A 23084-nucleotide genomic window follows, 5' to 3' on the forward strand; every position below is an offset into this window, starting at 1 on the left:
AGCAGGCAGGGCTCTGGTCTGGGAGGGGGGGGCGGGGGGGGGCTCTCCCAGGGTCCCCTTGTCCCAGGGCCAATGGCAAAAGCCTCGCCCACTCCTAGGGAGGGTGAAGGTCATAGGCTAGAGGACAGACAGGCCCCTACACACACAGTTCCCCTGGGTGCCAGCACAGAAAGTCACCCACAGTGACTTTTCTGGGTGAGGAGCCCCCCTCTTTATGGGGTCCCCTAGAGTGTCAGTTGTCAGGTCCCGATCCTCAGCTTGGAGTCTGTGGACATGGAGGTGCTGGTAGAACAGGCCCCTCTTGTTCCCTCTCCTGGCCTTGCACCCTGCCCAGGCCTCCTTCTGTCCCAATGTTTTCATAAAGTCACAGCCAATCTGCCTGGCTCTTGCCCCCTTTCCCACCTTTCACCCTTCCTGTTGTCTTTCCCTCATCCCCTCAAGACCCTCCTTTTATTCCCACCCTGCTGCTCTAAATCACGGAGGAACCCAGACATCAGAACCCGTGGTTTCCAGACTTTTAGTTCAGCATGAAAATGCCTCTTTGCCAGCAGCCAGGGCTCGTGGCCGGGTGTCCAGGTGCGGTGCCCCTTCCTTGGGCTCTGGGCTGTCTCATCACAGCCAAAGGAGAGCACACGGGCTCATCACTTGCCTGGGTCATCTCGGGGGACCCTCCCAGAGCCCTTTCTCAAGAGCTTGTGCCCCTCAGTGGCCTGCGGAGACCCCCCTGTGGTGGAACACGCCAGGACCTTCGGCCAGAAGAAGGACCGCTACGAGATCAACTCGTTGGTACGGTACCAGTGCACTGAGGGTTTCGTCCAGCGGCATGTGCCGACCATCCGGTGCCAGCCTAGCGGCCACTGGGAAAAACCTCGCATCACCTGCACAGACCGTGAGCACTGCCACCCCCACCCCCCACCCCTCGCTGGGCACAGCATTCCATCCCATGACCCTCTGGGAGGGAGGGGTCCTGAACACCTGCTGTCTGCACTACCCCTGGGCTCATCACACTCACTCCCTCGGCCCTCAGGGCGGGCTCATCACACTCACTCCCTCGGCCCTCAGGGCAGGCTCACTTTCACTGAGGACAAGGAAAAAGTGGCTGGTCTGCTTTCCTTTTCAACACTCAAAGACCCTTTTAGCCCAAACTGATGCCAAGAAAAATCAAAACCAGGGATGTCCGGGTGGCTCAGTCGGTTAAGTGTCTGCTTCAGCTTGGGGCATGATCCCAGGGTCCTGAGATGGAGCCACCGCATCGGGTTCCCTGCTGAGCCTGCTTCTCCCTCTCCTGCTCCCCCTGCTTGTGCTCTGTCAAGTAAATAAATAAAATCCTCTTTTAAAAAAAGAAAGAAAAGAAAAATCAAAACCAGAAAGTGGGTAAAGCCTCAGGTTACTACTTGAACCCATGGTTTCTGCAGGGAGGGGAGCCAGCAGAGGAGGGGCAAGTGGGGAAAGGTTAGGCTGCTCTCCCCCAGCACTGCCATGCTTCCTTCCTTCCGAGCTTTCAAGTGTTTGAGATTTTGCGGTCTCCCTTCCCCCCCAGCCTCCACTTACAAGCGCAGACTACAGAAGCGGAGCTCACGGGCCCCACGGAGGAGCCGCCCCAGCACAGCCCACTGAGAGGAGCTTCCAGGACGCACCCAGGATGCTGAGCCCAGGAGCCCCGCCAGGCTGACATCCCACATGGATGGTGTCCTCTTCTTGCCGCTTTCTGTCATATAAGGAATTCCATTAAAGAAGGAAAAAAAAACAAATCCCACATTGTGTATGCACCCACCTCTCCCCACCCCACCCCCAAATCGCCAAAACCGCATCTGATTTTTCCCTCCTCGATGCCAAAGCAAAGCAAACCTATTGTAAGCCATGGACTGAGTTTAGAGACATTTCTCCAATCTCTCGTTGTGCCTTTCCAGGGACCAGAGCAGGGACAGGGGGAGAAGGGGAGGGGTTAAGTTAAATAAAGAAGATTATTTTTTGTTTCCTGACTTTATCCAAGAGCAGTGCAATCGTTGGTTCTTTCACTCCAGGAAGAGTTAGGGAGGAGGGAGGAAGGGGCGTGAGGAGCTGGAACCTGACCGCAGCTGAATGTATTGGATGAGGAGCCAGGAGGGCGGCACCATCTGTGTCAAGAAGAGGCCTGAGGGCGAGGGGGTGGCTTCCACTCAGAGTGAGGGGGCAGGAGAGAGCCATCGAGGGATCTTCCGTTGTGTGGGGGTCGGGTTCCCTCCCAGGATCCCTCTTCCAGTGTCCACTCACCCAGGTCTGCCACCCTGAGCAGGTGTCCATCTCCGGCAGGGCTGGGTTGGGGGAGTGCCGCCCCGCCCCTCCCCCCTCCCCCACACCCCCGGGACCGTGCAGGCACCAGAGTTCCGTGCACCTATTTATATTTTTGAAAACTGAAGATTATGATAATTATAATAATAAAGACATTGGAAGAGATCTATTTCTTTTCTTTTCCCTTTTTTTAAAGAGAAGGCAAACAGGGTCTGAGGTCTACAGAAGGGGCTCTTAGGAATGGGGGGGTAGTTGGGACATGTTTCAACCCAATGACCCAAACTAGGTGAATCTTTTCTGTTCATGAAGCCTGGAACAGTCACACCAGTCACACCAGTACAAATATGTTGTACTTCATATTTTTGTGAAGGTACCTGTGCATTTGATGGAGTGTGTGTGTGTGTGTGTGTGTGCGACAGCCAATGGGTTTTGTGTGTGATTTATGAGTTGGCACATTGTCAAAAGACAAATGAGACATCTGGTTACTTGGCATAGTTCGGTTCTTTGATAGCTCATGCTCATATAGGGAATGGTTGGTACAGTGAGTCAAGAGCAGAGGTAAGGGGCACCTGGGTGGCTCAGTGGTTGAGCCTTTGGTTCACGTCGGGATCCTGGGGTCCTGGGATCAAGTCCCATGTCAGGCTCCCTGGAAGGAGCCTGCCTCTCATAAATAAATAAATAAATAAATAAATAAATAAATAAATAAATAAATAAGGAGAGGCAAAATCAGGATTTATAAGAGGGAACACAAAATAGTTGCAGACAGCCTAGGAACAGTGAATCTTGCTTATGCATATTTGTGGTTAGCTAGTTCACTGGCCACTAGCAAGAAGGTCTGGGCATCCTGCTCTCAAGAATGGTGAAGGCTATCGACGAAAACAATTCCGATTGCTCTCCAAGAGACCCTGAGAGGAGCCAGAATGTGCATTGGCCGGGCATTGGCTCCCCACTAGCCTGCTCCTTAGGAGGCCAGGTAGGTGCCACCCTGCTCATCACTTGCTCAGTGGGCCCTGGTGACTGTGTTTGTGAAGGCGTCTGGGTGCCAGCTGGTGCATGCTGCTGTGAGTTTGCTGGTATCTTTTTGGGTGTGCTTATGTATGCTGAGGATTCACTGGTGACTAGATACATGTGTCCAGATTCCCTACGAGTCTGGAGGCAATGAGTGGACAAAAGTAGGAGGTCCAGTGATGATCACATAGAAGGGGCTCAATAATTAGGTAATGAATGGATTCACTGGTGAGTTGGGACTGCAACTATGTGGTGTTCAAACTTGAGTCTCCATCAGAATCAAGAGGATTTGTGATAACACAGTTTCTCACTGAGAGAACTGAAGTTTGGCAGGTCTGGGGTGGGGCCCAGAGATTTGCATTTCCAATAATTTCCCAGGATTGCTGCCTGGCCACATTCTGAGAAGCAGGGACCCCACGTGAAAAACTGACTCTGTAACAGTGTGAACAGCAGAGGAGTGCCTGAGCAGAGGCAGGTCTGGTTTCCCAAAGATGGGGTGGGGACAGGGGGCGGAGGGGGAGACACAGAGAGGGCCTAACTCTGAGATCCCCTGGGGCTGGGGTAGGGGACAGTCATGGCCTCCTCTGTGTCCTCCAAGGCACCTCCTAGTGTTCTGGGCTGACACTGACACCCAGCCTGGGAGGGGAGACAGTGGGAACACAGGCCGGATCCTCCCACTGCTAGGCCAGCCACCAGAGGCAGGTCTCGGCCATCAGGCAAGCCAGAACCACAGCAGCTTGCAGGTGCAGCCCATGGAGCTCCCCAAAACAGAACTCCCCACCACTCTCCGTGGGGAGGGAGCTGGGCCCCAGGACTGAATGAAGCAGAAGGCCAGACACAGGGATGGGGGTGGGTGGTCACAGCACCATTTATTGTCCAGAGAAAGTACAGACACCTGAGGGCCACTCCCTGAGCAGGGAAAGATGAGAGAGAAAAAAATACACTCTTCGGAGAGAGAAGGAAAAAATGGAGAAATTTCTCCGTTTCCTGGGACTTCACATAGAAGTCTAGGGACCCGCTTCCAACCCTAGCTCCACAGCTGTGCTGATCTGGGCCAGCTGCTTCGCAGAGGAGGACAGGAGGAGGAGGAGGTGGTGGTGGAGGAAGAAGAGGAGGAGGAGGCAGCAGCAGAGGCAGCAGGAGACCATAATGTCCAGGGCCCAGCTCCAGGGCCCCCCTGGACACCCTCCCCTCCCCCAGCCTGAGAAGAAGGAGGCAGGAGACTATGATGCCCAGTGCCTAGCTCCAGGGGCCCCCTGGTTACCCTCTCCTCCCCCAGGTTGAGGGGGAGGGGCAGCTGCAGCCACCATGTGTCACTGTCCGCTCTGGGCACCAGCCTCCCTGGAGCAGGGAGCAGGGCTACATTCGGTGATGGCAGAAAGCACTTGTGGGCCCATGAACCTCCAATGTCCTAGAGGGAGGCAAGAGGGATTCCTGGGAGAGCCTTGGGGTGTCCACCTGAGCAAAGGGAAGATTTGGAATGTTGGATTTACAAAAAAACAAACAAAAAGCAGTAATTAAAAAAAAATTAACGTGAGAATAAAAACAATACAAAAAACTTGCCCCAAGCTGCCAGGGAAAATGAACCACTCAATAAATAGAGCCCGAGAGGGGAAGGACCACAGGGCGGCGCAGAGCCGGCGTGGGGCTAGCTCAGGAGTGGCGTGGCCGGTAGCAGTAGACACCATACTCCCGGCTCTGCGGGTCTGGGAAGCCAAAGCTTCGGACCCCAGGCTCCAGGGGCCCGCAGTTGGGACGCGGGTGAACAACAGGGTAGCGGGCGCTGCCATCTGCCAGCCAGCCAGCATCACAGCGGTCCAGGCCACGGAACTTCCAGGCAGCAAAGAGTTGGCCCACCTTGGCGATCTGGGCACCGTCTTCCTGGCAGGCCTCCTTTGCCTCTGCCAGGGTCAGCTTCTCAGGGTGTTCTAGGTAGTACACCTGCCCTGTGGGAAGGTGGGGCATGAGGGTTAGGCACTGGGTGGGGGGAGGCAGCCAGAGAGGACAGTGGGGCCTGCAGGAACGGCAGCCCATTAGACCTCACCAAACAGCCCTGGCGATCAGGAGCCCAGGGAGACATCAGGCTGTGGGCATTTGCCACGGATGCTTCTGGGAGGTACCTTCCCCATTCTGACCCCCTCTCTGAGAGCTTCATCACCCCTGCTATGGGGCTGGGTCCTTCCTGTCATGTCTGTACTCTACCTCACTCACCCTGGGTGGGCACCCCACCTAGCCTGGACCAATCAGGGTCTCTTGTCCACTCAATCATTTACTGAGTACTGGGGCACTCGGTTGGCTCAGCTGGTGGAGCGTGTGACTTTTGATCTTAGGGTTGTGGGTTTGAGCCCCACGCTGGGTGCAGAGATGACTTAAAAATAAAAGTTTAAAAAAAATCATTTACTGAGTACCTACTATGTGCCAGGACACTTTTCTGAATGCTTGTGATGTGACAATGAACCGATTTCTATTTTTATTTATCTTCCCCCAAAATGATCCTCTTCACAAGGACGGGCTGTGCTTTATTTGTCTATGATGCCCAGCACCTAGTCTTGGCCCCAGCACGAGTAGGCTCTCAAAAAATATCTGATGAACAAGTAAACCAGTGATTGGTGTGAAGCGCAGCAGAGCACTCAAAACTCTGCCAGACGTGGCTCCAATGCCTTCAATGCCTACTCCAAGCCTCCAAGAGAAAGTGCCAGCAGGGTGGACAGAGACCTCTCTGGATCCTAACACTTCCCAGATGCCACCCTCGGACCCCCAGGCCTGTGCTTGGCCAGTGCACTCACCCCTGAGGGCAGGAGCAAAGCAGAATACATCATAGCGGTGCAGGCGGTGGTGACGCGGGCCGTAGCTGCGCACACCAGGCGCCAGGCCCAGGCCACCGCAGGGCTGCCGGGCCAGCGTGATGGGGTACTGCACCGAGGCGTCCTGCAGCCAGCCTGCATTACACCAGTCCAGGCCCTCCTCCCAGGCCCGGAACAACTGCTCGAAGGATGCCACCACCGCATCCTGCTCCTCACACGCCCGCTGGGCCTCATGGAAGTTGAGCTGATAGCGCCCCTGAGGGTGCTGGTAGGGAAAGACCACACCTGGGGAGGGAGGAGAGAGAGGGGCTTGAAGGGGGTGGGCAGGGAAGGATGCCCACTGGGAAGGAGGCTCCCCTACGCACACAGAGAAGCAAACCTGTCATCTCCCGTCCATTCTCCAGGTCCAAAGCAGAGTCTATGTCTGCCTTACAGCTCCCTCCTAGAACCAGGCTGGCACACAGCAGTACTCAGAAAACACTGATTAGCTTGGTAAGGTCATGAATGAATCAGCCAATTAACGTCCCCAACTCTAGAATGGGAATGCCACCTAATTCACAGGGCTGTTGCAAGAACCCCAGTGCTAGGGTCTCAATGTGTCCCCCTAGCTCATGTGCTGAAATCCCAAGGCCTAAGGTGATGGTATGAGGAGGTGGGGCCTTCAGGAGGCACTTAGGTCACTTAGGTCATGAATGAGATTAGTGTCCCTCCATAAGAGATCCCACACAGAGATCTCTCCCCGCTTCCACCATGTGAGGACACAGAGAGCAGTCTGTGACCTGGCAGAGGGCTCTCACCTGATCATGCTAGCTAGCACCCTTACGCCCCAATCATATCCAGCATCAGGGATGAGGAACGGGGCCCCTCTGGTCACCATCTGGACTAGATAGGTGGATGCTGATGCTAAAAGTAAGTCCCTGACTTGCACTTTATCCTCATCTCCTCACAAGCAGGTAAAGGAGGCACTCATTTCATACTGTAGGGGATGGGGTGTCTACCCACCCCACCCACAGCTAAGTCAGGGTGGGCCTGGAGCCAGAACACCGTTCTCTATCCATCCCACCTCCTCCCTAACAGGTAGGAGAGGTATGAGGACACATAGCCCCATCCTAGAAAGAGAGAAGGTCAAAGTCACTAGAGATCACCCACAGGAGCCCACACACAAGGTCTGGCTGGTTTGGAGACCATTGAGCTGTGATTGTTTTTTCATGAGAATATTTTTACATAAAAATCCAGAGATTAAAAAAGAAATCCAGAGATTTTGGGGTGCCTGGGTGGCTCAGTGGTTGAGTATCTGCCTTCAGCTCAGGGTGTGATCCCTGGGGGTCCTGGGATCAAGTTCTGCATCAGATTCCCCCACTCTGTGCCTCTGCCTCTCTCTGTGTATCTCTCATGAATAAATAAAATCTTTAAAAAGAGAAATCCAGAGATTTCACAGAAAAATATATGCTTCTCTTATCAAATCAGAAAACCTGGCTGTGTGAGTCTGCTCCTGGCCCCAAGTAAGGCACTCCTCTGGGACATGATGAGGGCTCAGCCGTGTGTCCAGGTGCCCACCACTCCTGCCACCCACACTGGGCGGCCCCCTTGGTTTGTGCTGCCTGCAACCCTGCTGGAGTCAAGGCAGGGTTGCAGTCCTCCTGTTTTCCTCTATCTAAATAAAGTGTGACCGACTGCCTGAGGTCAAACTCCTACTCTGCCATTTATGGGCAGTATGGCCTTAGGGAAGTTCGTTTGACCTCCCTGTGCCTCTGTTTCCTCATCTGTAAACCGGGGGTGATGGGATGCCTGGGTGGCTCAGTGGTTGAGCATCTGCCTTCAGCTCAGGGTGTGATCCTGGGGTCCTGGGATCGAGTCCCACATCGGGCTCCCCACAGGGAGCCTGCTTCTCCCTCTGCCTGTGTCTCTGCCTCTCTGTGTCTCATGAATAAATAAAACCTGTAAAAATATACATATTAAAAAAATAAGTAATTAAATGGGGGTGACGATAGCAGTAGCGTCCCCATGGGGTGGTTTCAAGGACCACGTGCTGGTCTGAAGCACAGAGCTCTAGACGGTTTCTCGGGGCCCTCTCTCTCCATGGCTCAGGCCCCCCATATCCCCCTGCGTGGGGGGCCTCACCCCGTAGCTCCAGCTCCACCAGGCCACTCTGGTCCTCCAGCCCATCAATGACCTCACAGCGGTAACGCCCAGAGTCCTCCAGCCGCAAGTCCCTGATCTGCAGCGACACTTCGTGCTCCCCGTTCTGCCACAGACGCACTCGGCCTCGGTAGTCTCCGAAGGAGCGGTGCCTCTGCCCGATGGCCACCAGCACATCCTGCTCTGGGGTCCCATTCTCCGACAGCTTCCACCACTTGATGCGTACAGTCCTCGGGGCCAGCAGGGTGGGCTCGTAGTGGTAGCGGCAGGGCAGGGTCACTTGGGCCCCCTGGTGGGAGAACAGGGTCTCCTCGGGCGTCTCTACCACCAGCTTCACCCCATTGAAGACGCCTGCGAGAGAGGAGGTGCCAATGGGGATCTGCAGCAGCACACCCGTACCCCTGCAAGGGCCACCCTGAGCCTCATCCCCGGCTTCTGCCAGGCTCAGCAGTTGCCCATTGCAAGAATGGCCGTAATGCTGCACCCACATGCCCTGCATTGTGACTTTGTGGCCCCTATCAAGAGGGGACTCTATTTCTCCTCCCCCTTGGCTGGCCTTGCCACTTGCTTTGACCAAATGAATGTGACTATTCCACTGTGCCTGCTCTGAGTCTGGGTTCCATGAGGCTCTGCTGCTTCCACTCCACGACAACAAGCCTGGGCTCACCTGCTAGAGGAGAGCCCACGTGGAGCAGAGACAAGCCCTCACTGACCTGTCCTACTGACTGCAGGCACAATTAAGTCAGTGAGCACAGCTGGGACCATGGACATAGAAGCCAGTCCAAAATGCTGACCCATGAAATCACAAGCCAACCCCCCCCCAAAAAAAAAAAAAAAAACAGCTGTTGTCTTAAGCCATTAAGTGTGTTGTGTGTAAGCAGCTAATTGACATAGCAGGCAATATGAGCATCCCCGTATCAGGCAGCTGGCTAGGACTCAGATCTCCCTGGGGTCCTTCCCTGCCATGCTGGCCACAGGAGAGCACAGCTTGCCCTTCACTTTTTGTCTCACCATTCTGATGTTCCCGAGATACCTAGAAACACAGGTGAGATGCGGCAGGACTTCTATAGGAGACCATACAGTAACACCGTACAAATAAACCCAGAGCCTACCATGGCGGCACAAGCACCAGGTTTATGGCTGAAGCTGGCTCATCTTTAACTTGAGACCCCGTATAGAGGTCTCACTATCTCATGCTCTTGGGCCTGGACTTAGACCCCTGGAGGTACAGGGTGGGGGAGAAGTGTAGTCTCCAGGGTAAGGAGATAGGAGGCTCCCTGCAGAGGCTTTCATGCTGAAAAGGCCAGGAGCTCTGGTGCGGTGGTTGTCAAAGTGGGGTCCCCAAGGCAGCAGCAGCAGCAGCAGCATCACTGGGAACTTGCTAGAAATGCAAACTCCTAGACCCCACCCCAGACCTCCTGAATCAAAACCTCTGGGGGTAAGGCCCAGTGATCAGTGTTCTAACAGCTCTACAGGTGGGTGATTTTGCCAGTCACTCAAGTTGGAGAAGCCTGCTCTGGACAGGCTGTAAACACAGAGGCTTGGGGACCACAGGCCTGGAGTCAGAGAAGCCCGGTTTGAATCTTGGCTCCAACTCTCCACAAGCTAGTCTAGTCTAGAGAAATCAGCTGATTCTACAAACCGCTCTCCTTATTTGTAGCATGGGGTAACATCGGTACCTATAGCTGGCTGTGGTGAGTCTCAACACAGATAAGTGTGACACCTGGCACATGGGAAAAGCTCAACGGACATGAGCCAGGACTCTCATGTAGTGGCTTTGTCCTTTGTTTTCACCTAGTACTCTTTATGTTTTTTTTTTAAGATTTGATTTATTTGAGAGAGAGAAAGCACACAGAGCAAGAGAGAAAGCATGAACAGGGGTGGAGGGGCAGAGAGAGAGGGAAAAGCAGGCTCCCAATGGAGCCGGGAGCCCGACGTGGGACTAGATCCCAGGACCCCGGGATCATGACCTGAGCCGAAGGCAGACGCTCAACCACGGAGCCACCCAGGTGCCCCTCCTTCATGCTCTTTAGTAAAGCTGTGTTTGAAGCTTTAACCCAAAGACGATGAGAATGTTTAGCTAAATCATAATGTCTCCGTATGACAAAACACTATACAGCCAGGTAAGATAACCTGGCAGCTGGATATCCACTCATCCTTGGGAGAAAAATTGTATTCTATGAAGTGACACGGAGATTCCCAAACCACATGTAGAGCAAGAGGTTAAAGACAATTTTCTCAATCCTATATCAAAGGCTGGAGGGAAATGTTAGTAAGGTTTCCCCCAGGTAGGGGGGATTATTTGTGATTTTACACATATTCATGGATAGAAGTGGTAAAATTATGGGTAGAAAGTTTAAGTTTTTAAGTTTTCTTGAATCTCATTAAAGTCGTGATTATTGGGACACCTGGGTGGCTTAGTGGTTGAGCGTCACCCTCTGGCTCAGAGTGTGACCCCAGGATCCTAGGATAGAGCCCTGCATTGGGCTCCCCGCAGAGAGCCTATTCTCCCTCTGCCTGTGTCTCTGCCTCTCTCAGTGTCTCTCATGAACAAATAAATAAAATATTTTTAAAAAATAGAATAAAATCGTGATTATCTAACAAAATAAACTCGGTGGGGGAGGGAGGAAGGTTGGAAGCCAAATAATGATGCCCCGAGATACCTAGGTCCTAATTCCTGGAACCTGTGAGAGTTACCTTCTATGGCAAAGAGACTAAATTAAGGATTGCAGTCACAAGTATCTTCTTAGAAGGGGGCCAAGCGAGATGTGACCCCGGGGTCAGAGACTACAGTGACACAGCCACAAGCCCAGGCCCATCAGCAGTCAAAGGACACCAGGAGAGGTAAGGAACACATTCCCCCCACCCCTACCCCCAAGAGCCTGAGGGAGGCCGGGTCGTGTTCATCAAAGCAACCCTTCCACAAGCAGATCTCAGCACGGGTTCTGCAGATCTGTGTGCCCCGGGAGGCTGGCTCAAGTCTGAGCTTCGCTGTCCTCATGTATGAAATGAAATAATCCACATTATGTGCTTTCGGGGCTGCAAGGACAGCCAGCACTAGCTTGGCCTGGTGGAGTCCTCACCGTGCCGGCTGTTAACCTTGCCCATATATCAGGCTTTTTGTGAGGATTGTCTGAGGCAATGCTGGGAAGGCAGCTAGAAGTGTGCCTGACACAAAGTAGGTGCACAACTGCTAACTAAAAAGTCACCTGCCCAAAGGCGCTGAGGTGGCTCAGCCAGTTAAGCATCTGACTCTTGATTTCAGGTCATGATCTCAGGGTTTTGGAATCGAGCCCCATGCCCTGCATGGAGCCTGCTTGGGATTCTCTCTCTCTTTCCCTCTCCCTCTGCCCCTCTTCCCCAAAAAAGTCACCTGCCCAAAGCCATGTAGCTACTAAGTGGCAAAATTAAGATTCAAACTCACATCTGTCTAACCTCAAACATCCTTTCCACTTGGGACACCAGGCAGGGGCGATCACATGTAAGTTGGATCTTGGAAAATGGGCAGGAGGGTCCCATTTTGGGAGCGTCCTTAAGTACAGAAGTGATTGTCTTTAAGCACATTTGGCTCCGATGCACTCCAAGCCCGAGGGACTAGCAAACAGAGTAACTGAACCATCCCTTGCACTCGTCTTAGAAAGGAGCCTGGCCTGCTACAAGGGCCCAGACAGGGAAGGGGCTACTGGCTCCACGCCCCATCCCCTGTCCCGGCCTGGAACCTGCATATCACAGCAGGATCCAGGAGAGGTCTCGGTCACCCCAGTGGAACATGGAGCCAGAGCCAGGAGGCTGCCCACCTTCGCTGTGGCCATTGCCCAGGTTCCAGCCATTGGGATTGTTGGAGTAGTAGAAGCCATTGTAGAAGGGCAGCCCGGAGATGCAGGGCAGCAGGAACAGCAGGACGAGGAGCAGCAGGCCCATGACGCCAGGCACGGCCACAGGGCCAGGGTGTCTGGGGCAAGGCTGGAGTCTGGGGCAGGCTGGAAAGAGGAGAAAATAAGCCAATTAGAGAAGCCTGCTGCAGGGGGCCCGGGGACCCCTGGGTTCCAGCACTTGTTCACTAGCTCAGTGGGTGATTACGGAGCATCTTCTGCCTGGCAGGCCCAGGGGACTGCAGGCCACAGGCAAGATGGGCAGTAAGCAAGCCAACAAAGCCGAGGGAGGGGTTAGGAGGAGGCACCTAGTCCTCGGAGAAAATTATATAGGGCAATAGGACAGGATCAACAGTTTCAGATGGCACGTTTGAATTTGCAAGGTTGTGAGCAGCATTTTTTTTTTTTTAGTTTATGATAGTCACACAGAGAGAGAGAAACAGGCAGAGACACAGGCAGAGGGAGAAGCAGGCTCCATGCACCAGGAGCCCGACGTGGGATTCGATCCCGGGTCTCCAGGATCGTGCCCTGGGCCAAAGGCAGGCGCCAAACCGCTGCACCACCCAGGGATCCCGTGAGCAGCATTTTTTAATGACATCGAGAAAACCAGACGACACAATCTCAGGATATATTTGTTTAGCGAGAGGAGTTCTGCATTGTCGAGCTTCTGTTTCCATCCAGAGAGATCTGCAGGGGTGATGGGGAAGCCACAATGCAAAATTTGTTTCTTACCCTGAGTCAAGGTCAAAAAAATTTTTAAGCACCACGCTTAGGGTACTTCTAGGGGTCATTCCGGTTTCAGAGGACATGCAAATAAAACAGGCAGCTAGCCCATGGGCTATAGTTGGTTTATTTGATTTTTAAAAAATATATTGCATTTCAATATTATATGGTGATTACCAAGTTTTCTTGGCGCGCACACCCTCTCCTCCCTTGATGTATTTTGCAGCCAAGGCTAATGCCTCAATCACCTCCTCCTCACCTCCCCCCGCCCTGCTCATTGCCATTTGCTGAGTGCTTAATGATTAAAAGACCAGCAGCCTTGGAGGAACTCTAATGCAGAAAAGGGACAGAGTCCTGGGCAAGGAGTCACGAGCTATATGGGGAGTGTAGACATGGGGTACAGAAAAGACACAAAGGCCCAGAGACCAAAGAGAACACGTGGTGGGGCAGGTGGCGGCGGGGGGGTGGGGGGTCCTGGGAATGTGCTGGAAGTACTTCCTTTGTGTGTTTCTTTGCCCTGATCCTGGGATGGCTTCTTCCAGCACCCTGGCCTCTGGCTTTCAGTGGGATTCAGCCCCGGGGGTTTGGGGGAGGCACCCACAAGAGATGGGCAGGAGGGAGAAGCTTCATCTCTGGAATACTGTGTCTCCTTGTGACCACAATCCTGTTGGCATCTTCTCATCCTCACCCCAGGTGAGGTTCTTGTGAGGTGTGTAACACTGTTCCCTCCCCTCCTCCCTCTGCACCCCCAGGCTTCGAAGGGTGACTGCCATTGCTTGTCTCTATGTCTTCCACCCCCTCGTTCAATGCCCCATCCCTGAACTCTAGAAGCCAGCCATTCCTTCCTTATTAGAGTCTCTTTATTGGAACCACCCAGGGTGAATTCTGCTTCCTGCCAAAACCCTGGCTGATAAAGGGGAGAGGTGGTGAGAGGGGTCAGCAGGCCGAGGTGAGCAGCTAGATGCCCTTGGGTATCTGGCCCAGGCTTTTCCCTCTCTCCTTGGTCCCAAAGGCCCCGGGGTGCGAGTGGTGGCAGTAAGCAGAAGAGCCACAGGATCAGAAGAACATCTCAGAAGCACCCCTCCAGGGGCGGTGTTGACGGTGAACCTGGTGGGGCAGGAAGGCCAGGGTGGCAGCGGGCATCTGGAAGTACAGCTATGATTACCATGTAGCAATGTGGAAAAATGCTTAGGGTATAATTTAAGATGGACAAAGCAGAACACCAGAATTGCCCCTCTGCTATGATTGCAAGCCTGTGGCCCCATGAATGCCTGTTGTATGAAAACCAGAATGGAGGGAAGAGCAAAGAGACAAGGGAAGGAGGAGGGTGGGAAGGGAAAAGAAAAAAAAAAAAGAAAAGAAATGAGGCGCCTGGATGGCTCAGTTGGTTAAGTGTCTGACTTTGGCTCAGGTTGCAATCTTGGGGTCCTAGAGTTGAGCCTCACATCAGGCTCAGGGTAGGCAGGGAGTCTGCTTGCCCCTCTCCTCTCCCACCTGAACCTGGCTCGTGCTCTCCCTGTCTCTCTCGATAGATCTTTTAAACAAAAAAGAAAGGTGAGGAAAGCATGGAATCTGTAAGGAAGGGTGGTGAGATTGGTGAGATTCGAACAGAGAACCTTCTTGTTTCCGAAACAGTTAGGAGCCCTTGCTGGAAAGGAAGGAGCAGATGTAGAATAAGCTGGCAGGTAGAACCCATTGCTCCCATAGGCCCCTTGTGGAGATCCTGAGGCCCAGACCCACCCTCTGTGCCATGTACTACAGTAGGACACTGCCGGCCTGAGGTCTCACTTCTCATCCAAGAGGAGTCCTCAGGCGACACCCATAATGCCTCATGGGGACTTGGATCTGGGCAGCCCAATCAGGCAACCTAATAAAGAAGTTCGGAGGTAGGAAGATCTGGGTTCAAATCCCATCTCCACTACTTACAAGCCTTGTGATTCTAGGCAGGTTTCCTCATTTGCGAAATGAAGTTCATAAAACTCACCACCACATATTTTTCACCCATACGTCTACTTCTTTCCTATGGTAGCCTGGTTCTAGATAGCGCACGATCAGTCAGCTGAAAGCTGTATTTGCAGTCTCCTCACCTACAGCGAGGAGAGGCCGTGGGACTTGTGCTGGACCATGGCAGGGAGCAGAAATAACATGTGCCTTCTGCAGGTCTTGTGTTAAGACAGGGATAGGTCTTCCTGGTATTCTCCTCCTCCACCTGCTGGCCGCCAGAGTAGCCACCTTAGTCTCAGAAATGTAAACCATGGGTTGAATGGCAGAGCTGCCCCATCAGCCCTGGAACTCCCCCATCTGCACTGTGTCATGAGAGAAACAAAGTCTTACCGTATTTAAGTCACCACGTTTTGAGTCTCTTTGTGAACACAGCTTAGCCACACTTGGACTGCGATCATGGGCATAAAAATAGTAACAGCTGAGTTTAATGAGCACGTACTACCTCATTTACTCCTTATCACAATGCCTGGAGGTGGAACCTCTTAGTATCCTCATTTCACAGCTGGGAAAACCAAGGCACGGACATATTAAATCATCTGGCCAAGGTCATACAGCAAGGACATGGTGGAGTTGGGATCTGAACCCACTCCAGCTCCAGAGCCTGGAATGACCATGTCAAATTCAGGGAGGTGACATGTGCAGAACACACACCTCAGAGCCTGGTACACAGCAGGACCTCATTGGAGATCATTTCTTTTCTCTTCCTGAGGTCTCTCATCTGGAACCAGGAAGGAGAATGAGGACCAAGAGGCTGTTGATATTGAGCTGGATGTCACAAGGCCCACCTTGTCCCTGGGCACCCGCAGCCTCCTCACAGCAGTTCATCAGGCCCAGATGCCCTCCTATGAGAAAGGGCTTCCCTGGGATGAGCAAATGGAGGTGTTTCTGCCACTTATGTGCCTGAAACAAAATGCATATTTTTGCATTAAATGCATTAAAAAATAAGATGAAGGGGAGAATAAGGTTGGGGCCATTCAAAACCTATGTGAGGCACCTCAATGGCTGTGCATCCGCCTTTGGCTCAGGGTGTGATCCACAGAGTCCTGGGATCAAGTCCCGCATTGGGCTCCCTACAGGGAGCCTGCTTCTCCCTCTGCCTATGTCTCTGTCTCTCTGTGTCTCTCATGAATAAATAAATAAAATCTTTAAAAAAAACATGCAGCTTTGTAACCAGAGTGTTAATAAAACCAGGAACAGTCCTAATAAACACCACCAGTACTGTTCACTCTCCACTGACCTTGGTACCCAATGCCCTTTGCAGCCCTCAGCACAGGGACAAGTGGTTCCTCCTTTGAGATGTAGGTTTCTGGGAGCATTGGATTCCAAGAGAAACCAGAATTAAGAATTAAGACTCTGATCCATCCAAGGTGGAGCCATCTTCTTCAATCATTTTTGTTTTTTAACTCAAGGGAAATGTCTTTACAACTTCATCATGCGATTTCTACATTTATCAGAAAACTTTGTGGGATCCCTGGGTGGCGCAGCGGTTTGGCGCCTGCCTTTGGCCTGGGGCGCGATCCTGGAGACCCGGGATCAAATCCCACGTCGGGCTCCCGGTGCATGGAGCCTGCTTCTCCCTCTGCCTATGTCTCTGCCTCTCTCTCTCACTGTGTGACTATCATAAATAAATAAATAAAAAGTAAAAAAAAAAAGAAAAAGAAAAAAAAGAAAACTTTGTGAGAAGCTGCCAAACAGGCACCTCTCTCTCCCCAAACCTATTGCATCCTTGAGTTGAGATGGTGCAAGTTTGGATCTTGAGAGCTGGGACAATTTGGTAAGAAGGGATGCTGCATTATCCAAATCTATTTGGTTCCTGAGTTTTCAACACTGAACAGCAAGAGCCTGGATAGGGAGATACATTTGTATGTGTACTTTCTGCAGGACTGTCAGCACTTATCTTAAGGAATCCAGCACTTGCAAAAAGCTTCCTCTTTGATTGTGAGAAAGCCTGTTATGGCCGCTCCAATACGTCAGCATGTTGAGAAAAATCACTGCCAGACCAATGCGGTGTTATGCTGACATCAGTCCCCCATTGTGTTTATCAATCGTGATGAAGTCATTCATTCAGAAACGTGCACTGAGGCAGGAAAAACCATGGCATCTTCTGTGTCTTCCAGCAAGCTCCTAGGTACCCTTTCCCAGCCTCAGAGACTGCACCCAGCACATGCTCCCAACCTTGAGCCTGGGCATCACTCACTCCCTCAGTTTTAAAGGGCTTCCATGTCCAACAGCTCCCTTGACCCTTCTAAGAAACCCTCCTCCCCCCAACTGTCAGTCAGCAAGAATTTTATTCTCCCCAATTAATCCACAGGTAAACAGAGGCACCAAGACATGAATTGTCCAAAGGTCACATGGCCGAGAGGGTAGAGGCAGGGCCCTGTTGTAAACTCTTCAGCCAGCCCCCTTGAGGATCTGTCCTATATAAGGACTGCCTTCCACGTGACAATGCATTTGCATGGATGATGTCACTATCAGTTTCACAATGTCAAAATTTTTATCTCCATTGTACAGACAAGGAAACAGGTTCAGAAATGCTAAGATGCAGGGTGCCAAGGTGGCTCAGTTTGTTGGGCATCTGACTCTTGGTTTTGGCTCAGGTCCTGATCTTGGAGTCACGGGACGGAGTCGGGTCCCCGGGCTCCACGCTCAGCAGGGAGTCTGCTTGAGATTCTCTCCCTCTATCCCTCCCCTCCCCGCAAAAAATAAATAGGAACACCTGGGTGGCTCAGTGGTTGAGCATCTGCCTGTGGTTCAGGTTGTGATTCCAGGGTCCTGAGATCAAGTCCTGCACTGGGGTCCCCACAGGGAGTCTGCTTCTCTCTCTGCCTGTGTTTCTGCCTCTTTCTCTGTGTCTCTCATGTCTCTCATAAATAAATAAATAAATATCTTTTAAAAATAAATTAATTAATAATTTTTTTAATTAATAAAATTTTTAAGAAGAAAAGAAATGCTAAGTTGCATGGTTAAGGTTACCCAGGTAATAGACGGGCTGGAACATGGCCTCACTCACTCAGCAAGTATTTATCAAACATCTGCCATGTGCCAGGCACAGTTCTCAGCATGCGGGAAACAGATCACAAGTCCTGCCAGAGCTTACATTCCAGGGAGGGAAACAGACACCAAATAGGATATGGGACATCCGTGTTGTCAAGGTGCTACATATGATAGAGGAGGCTGAAGCAGGGGAGGGAGGTGCTTGTGGAGACAGGATGGATTGGGAAGGATTCTCTGAGAAGGAGACTAACTGAAAGTGTGAGCTTTGAGAATCCTAGGGAAAAGCATTCCAGGGGAGGGAACATCCAGTGCAAAGGCCTTTGGCAGGAACAGTTTGAAATCCAGTGAGGAGCAAGAGGGAGAGAGGTGGGACAATTTGGTTGTCCACCATGATGCAGCACTGAATGAAAGGCACTGACACGAATCTGATTTACATTCTAAAAGAGCCATGCTGGCTATCTTCCTACCCCAGCTCCAGATAGTGTCCTCATCCTTGGCTCCTCCTTTCCAGCTAAAAACAGCCTTAGTTTTTGGTGTGTGTGTGTGTGTGTGTATGAAAATAAGATTTTATTTATTTGAGAGAGACAGCACATAAGCAGGGCAAAGGAGAGGGAGAAGCAGAGTCCACGCTGAGCAGAAAGCCTGATGCAGGCTCTATCCCAGGACCCTGAGATCATGACCTGAGCTGAAGGCAGATGCCTCACTGACTGAGCCACCCAGGTGCCCCCAAACAGCCCTAGTTCTCTTCATTACATCTGGCCCTTCTCTGGTCTGGACACCCACGTTGGTCTGCTCTCTGGTTTAACACTACTGCGGGGACGCCTGGTTGGCTCAGTCAGTGAAGCATGTAACTCTTGACCTCAAGGTCATGAGTTCGAGCCTCAAGCTGGGTAAGGAGCCTACTTAAAAAACAAACCACCACCACAAATGGAGAGGTGTGATTTGGTCAACACCCCTCTTTGCTGGATGCTAACCCAGCAACTTTAGAATGAGCAGAGGGGTGCCAAGAAAAACAGTGAGTTCTGAAGGGAAGATTGACCTTGTATCCAGGAGCTATGACCCAGGTGGAAGCTAGCCATCTGCTCTTAGGCCTCTCTAGAGCAGGGGTGCAGCACACAAAGCCTGAGGTATCCAGTTAGACTTGTCAACTGCTGGCTGGATGTTTTGATTTCTATGAACAGAAGTTTCCCTGCCTCCAGAGCAGACTAATAAGGAAGCTCAGGGGTTGAAGATAAATGACCACTCTGAACTTTAGGTGACAGTATAAAGCTGAGACCCAGGTGTGAGCCAGCAGTGGCAATTGCTACTTACTGCCACCCTGCCCCAGGCCCATTTCTGACCACTAACACTCAGGGAAGCCATGGTCAACCTCAGCTCCCTGACCCTGGCTACCCTGGCCTCCAGCCCCTCAGAGCCACCACAGAGGTGCCATCAGCTGGAAGGCCCAAGATCCAGTCCAACGCAGTCATCTCGGCTGTGGGAGACTCCCCATATCAGCTGGAGCCTTGCCTGGGCAAAGATACACCCGTACCCTGCTGTGTGACCTTGGGCAAGTTACTCAACCTCTCTGTGCCTCCATGTCCTCATCTGGAAAAAAAGGCTAGATACTCACTGTAGGGCTGTGATGAGGATTATATAAGATGAATCATGTCCAGCCCCAACATATGGCAGGTGCTCAAAAAACAGTTGCTAATACGTACTGGCAGAAGAACATAGTGGCAAATTTCAGGTTCTAGAATGAGACTGGTCACCAGGATTCAGCTCTGGTTCCCCCAGTTACTAACAGTCTATCAGTGGACGAGTCACTGAGCTTCACTTTCCTCATCTTGTAAGATGGGAGTCACAACAATTACAACCAGAAAACATTTCTGTAAAAATTAAGGGAGAGAATGTCTGCAAAGCACTTAGAATGCTGCCTGGCAGGAGGGTAAGCACTCACAAAATATTAGTGGTTATTACTATTGCTTTTTCAAAAAGATTTTATTTATTTACTGGAGAGAGAGAGAGAGAGACAGAGAAAGTGAGGGAGAGCACAAGTGAGGAGGAGAGGGGGGAGCAGGCTCCCCACTGAGCAGGGAGGGAGCCTGATGTGGGCTCAATCCCAGGACTCTGGGATCATGACCCTCCCGGAAAGCAGACACGTAAAACTGACTGAGCCACCCAGGCACCTCCCGTTACTGCAGTTGTTAACAATTCACAACCTGCAGTCTCAGCTTGTTTCGGTGGATCTTTCTCCCCTCTCACTGCCTAGAGCAGCCACTACTGCCTTCTCTTTACAGTTGGTGAAACTGAGGCCAAGGGTGGGGAGGTGAGTGAGGTACCAAAGTATCTTTGGTAAACAGGCAGAGGCTGGAGAAAAGCCAAGTCCCCTGGCCGCCCAACCTTCGCTTTCCCAGACCCCTTGCCTCCGCCCCCCTCCCCACAGCAGAATGAGCGAACCCGAATTCGGAGGAACTGGGGGGGCGGGCCCAGGCGCTCCTCACTTGTGAGGCGGAGAGTAGGGTTCCCCCCTCCACCAGCAGGGAGCAGCATTGCCCTCCCGGTCTCCACCAGCCCCAGCTCCCGGTGAGGAACTGGACTTCGGTGCCCGCAGTGTAGACGAGGCTCATCGGCGGCCCCCGCAAGTAGGAGCGGAGGCGTTTCCCACCAGCACCAGCACCCGCACCCGCACCCGCAGCCCGCTGGCCCACGCAGGGCCTCGGGGGGAGGCCAGGGCGCCTCTCCATCACCTGCCGCACGGAGCAGAGCCACGGCCCGGGGCGGCGGGGGCGGCGGGGGCGGCGGGGGCGGCGCGGTCCAGGCCGGGTCCCGGGCTGCGGGGACACCCGGGGAGTCGGTGACGCCGCCGGCGGGGCCCGGCGCCCGCGACGGTCCCTTGCTGGCCGCCCACCTGCCCCAGATGTCTCCCCGCAGGGCGCCGTCGCCGCCCTGGCTCTGCGCGTCCGCTCGCCGCCGAGGGAGACCGCGGGGAACCTGGGCCTGAAGGCGCCGGGCGTCCTCTGCCTCTCCCTGGGGCGGCGGGGGGGGCGGCAGAGGCCAGGAGGCGCCCGCGGACCCCGCGCCCCGACTCGTGCTCCGCACCGTGCGCGGGGGCTGCTCGACCCCGACCCGACCCGACCCGACCCGACCCGACCCGACCCGACGGGCCGAGGCCACGCGGCTGCGCCCGGCGGCGGCCTCAGGGGCATCGGGTTTCGCTGGGGCTGTGCCCCCTCGCGGCGCGCCCGCGCTGCTCCCCAAGCCGCCCCCGCCCCCGCCCCCGCCCCCGCCCCGGCCCCGCGGGGCCCAGCGCCTCCCCCGGCCCCGACGCCGCCCCAGGAGGCGGGGGGTGGGGGGGCGCAGGAGACCCAGAGGGGGTGGCCGGGCCCGCAGGGCGCCCCAGGAGCCCGGCCACCCGCAGCCACGTACCGTCCCCAGGCGGCCCTTGACGGCTGCAGCGCTCCCAGCCTCGCCGTCAGGGTCCCGGTCGGAGGAGGCGCGGATTTGGGGGATCTTGAAAGCCCTGAAAGGAAGCGGCGGCGGACAAACCCCCGCGATCCCGCCGGGCCAGCCCCTTAAAGGAACACACGCCCCTTTCCCTCCCAAGGGCTGAGCCCAAAGGAAGGCGTTGCTGCCTCCTTGGGCCGGCTCCAGGCGCCGCTGGGGACCACCTCCAAACCTCAGAGATGCTGGCGGCGCTGTAAAGGGAAAGACCAGGAGTTTCATGCCACATCTTGAAGAGGGTAAGTGGGAGATGGAAGAGACGCGTTATTGAGGCGGGACGGTCCCATTAGATCACTCCGGCTTACCAGAAACAGTGGGACTGAACAAGGGGAGCCCTCTCCAGCACTCTGCAAGGGGGCTATGGCCGGCCCCCACTTTCAGGAGCAGGAAGGGCAAGCGTTCTGTATGCTTACCCTCCATATAAGGCAAGGGGGCACTGTCCTCCCTCCTGCCCATGATTTTAGTCATCATGAAATCTCCAGGCAGACTGTTAGGTCAGTGTTGGGCATAAGGACACAAGGACGCTGACCCTAAGAGGTGGGGCTTGAAACAGCGGTCTTGGGGGAAGGGAAGGCAAAGTTAGGGGTGCCCAGCAGCCAGCAGGGGCAACCAGGCTTCTGACTAGTGCTCCTACAGGGGTAGGAAGACAATCCTGACATCCAGCAGGCACCACCTCCCAGGACTCCTATTTGGACAGGGTGTTTTGTTTCTGGCCTGGCCAACAGGGGTCCTGGGCTGGACAGTTTCCCTCAGCAGAAAAGCCAAGAGGTCCTTCAACCCTGGCAGGGAGAAAGGCCACAGGTCACGGGGTCAAGTCCAGAGCCTATTCCTAGACACACTTCAAAAGCCTGAGTGCATACATGTGCATATACGCGTGCGCATGTGTGTGTGTGTGTGACATCCAGGATGTCAGAGCACAAGGAGCTGCAGTGAACTAGAAGGTACATTGTGTCCAAAGTGAATGCCAGGCTTCAGAGACCTGTCTGACCTTTGCATGGAGATGGATTGGAGGAGAAATAGACTCAAATACCAATTAGGAAACTCTTGCAAGCTTCTCTGACAATGATGTGGACCATGTTTGAGGCCTCTAATGAGCCAGGCTTTGCATCCAGGTATCCTCTCCATTAGTCTCCACAAGGCCATGGAGCTGGTCCTATTATTTCCATTTTACAGATGAAGAAATTGAGGCCCAGAGAGATTTAGGGTAGATTGCCTAAGGCCACTTAGAGCCAAGATGTGATCTGGTTTCCCAGCTTGGGACCCTAAGTTTCTAATGACCCCACTCTATATAAACCAGAATTGGAAAGGAGACCAGACTCCTGGGAGACATGAGTCACCAGGTCTCAGTGCTGACACCCACACATGAAGGGGGAGGGACCACAGCAGGAAGAAAGTCAGTTTTGCCGCAGCAACACAAGTTTCATGCTCTGGCCAGCATGAAACTCCACTCACCCCACCCCCCCACCCCACCCCACCCCTGCCATTCCGCTGGCAGGTGGAATATCAGTACTGGCTCCCCAGACAATGGTTAGGAACAAAAAAAGCAAATTTGGGGAGGAGATGGTGAATGCGTGTGGAAGTAGGGGAGGCTGCCCAGGAGAATGAGGAGGGTCAGGAGTGAAGGCCCCAGGCTCTCCAGAGGGGCACTTTCAGAAGGCTGTGGCCAACTCATCCAAGGCTACAGAGATGAGCAGAAGGGCATGGGTGGCTTAGGCCATTCCAGAGTAGCCTCAGGGCTCCTGGGCCTGGTGGGGACCTCATGACTACAGCTGATGAGACTGGCCCA

At 53.5% G+C, this 23084-nt stretch overlaps 2 protein-coding genes across 8 annotated transcripts in view; one reads left to right on the forward strand and one right to left on the reverse strand.

Annotated features, from left to right (window-relative positions):
* Nucleotides 1-1719, forward strand: part of ACAN (aggrecan) — a 36425-nt gene extending 34706 nt beyond the window's left edge. The window contains 2 exon segments of the mRNA NM_001113455.2: nt 707-889; nt 1541-1719. Of these exon segments, the coding sequence (NP_001106926.2) occupies nt 707-889; nt 1541-1617 (260 nt within the window). The 3' untranslated portion in view covers nt 1618-1719.
* A 2404-nt stretch (nt 1720-4123) lies between these two features.
* HAPLN3 (hyaluronan and proteoglycan link protein 3) lies at nt 4124-21406 on the reverse strand. 7 transcript variants are annotated; one of them, XM_038532805.1, is made up of 7 exons: nt 15473-15552; nt 15152-15209; nt 14905-15026; nt 12020-12202; nt 8205-8573; nt 6066-6368; nt 4124-5225 (listed from the first exon to the last, which is right to left on the reverse strand). In XM_038532805.1, exons 4-7 carry the CDS (start codon nt 12141-12143, stop codon nt 4933-4935), a joined length of 1089 nt encoding a protein of 362 aa, XP_038388733.1. In that variant the 5' UTR covers nt 12144-12202; nt 14905-15026; nt 15152-15209; nt 15473-15552; the 3' UTR covers nt 4124-4932. The 7 variants fall into 7 exon arrangements, with proteins under 7 accessions (XP_038388733.1, XP_038388731.1, XP_038388736.1 ...); XM_038532803.1 differs by lacking the exons at nt 14905-15026; nt 15152-15209; nt 15473-15552 and adding exons at nt 15607-15721; nt 21224-21406; XM_038532808.1 differs by lacking the exons at nt 15152-15209; nt 15473-15552 and adding an exon at nt 21224-21340.
* Nucleotides 21407-23084: the final 1678 nt, after the last annotated feature.

This window comes from Canis lupus, chromosome 3 (assembly GCF_011100685.1).
Source record: "Canis lupus familiaris isolate Mischka breed German Shepherd chromosome 3, alternate assembly UU_Cfam_GSD_1.0, whole genome shotgun sequence".
NCBI classification, from domain to species: Eukaryota; Metazoa; Chordata; class Mammalia; order Carnivora; family Canidae; genus Canis; species Canis lupus.

Excerpts from the sequence above, each read along its gene's own strand:
- HAPLN3 (XM_038532803.1), bottom strand. The coding sequence starts at position 15,646 with ATGAACTGCTGTGAGGAGGCTGCGGGTGCCCAGGGACAAG. Across the intron at positions 12,203-15,606 it reads TGCGGGTGCCCAGGGACAAG|CCTGCCCCAGACTCCAGCCT; the intron begins GTGGGCCTTGTG and ends TCCTCTTTCCAG. Across the intron at positions 8,574-12,019 it reads GGGCAATGGCCACAGCGAAG|GCGTCTTCAATGGGGTGAAG; the intron begins GTGGGCAGCCTC and ends CCTCTCTCGCAG.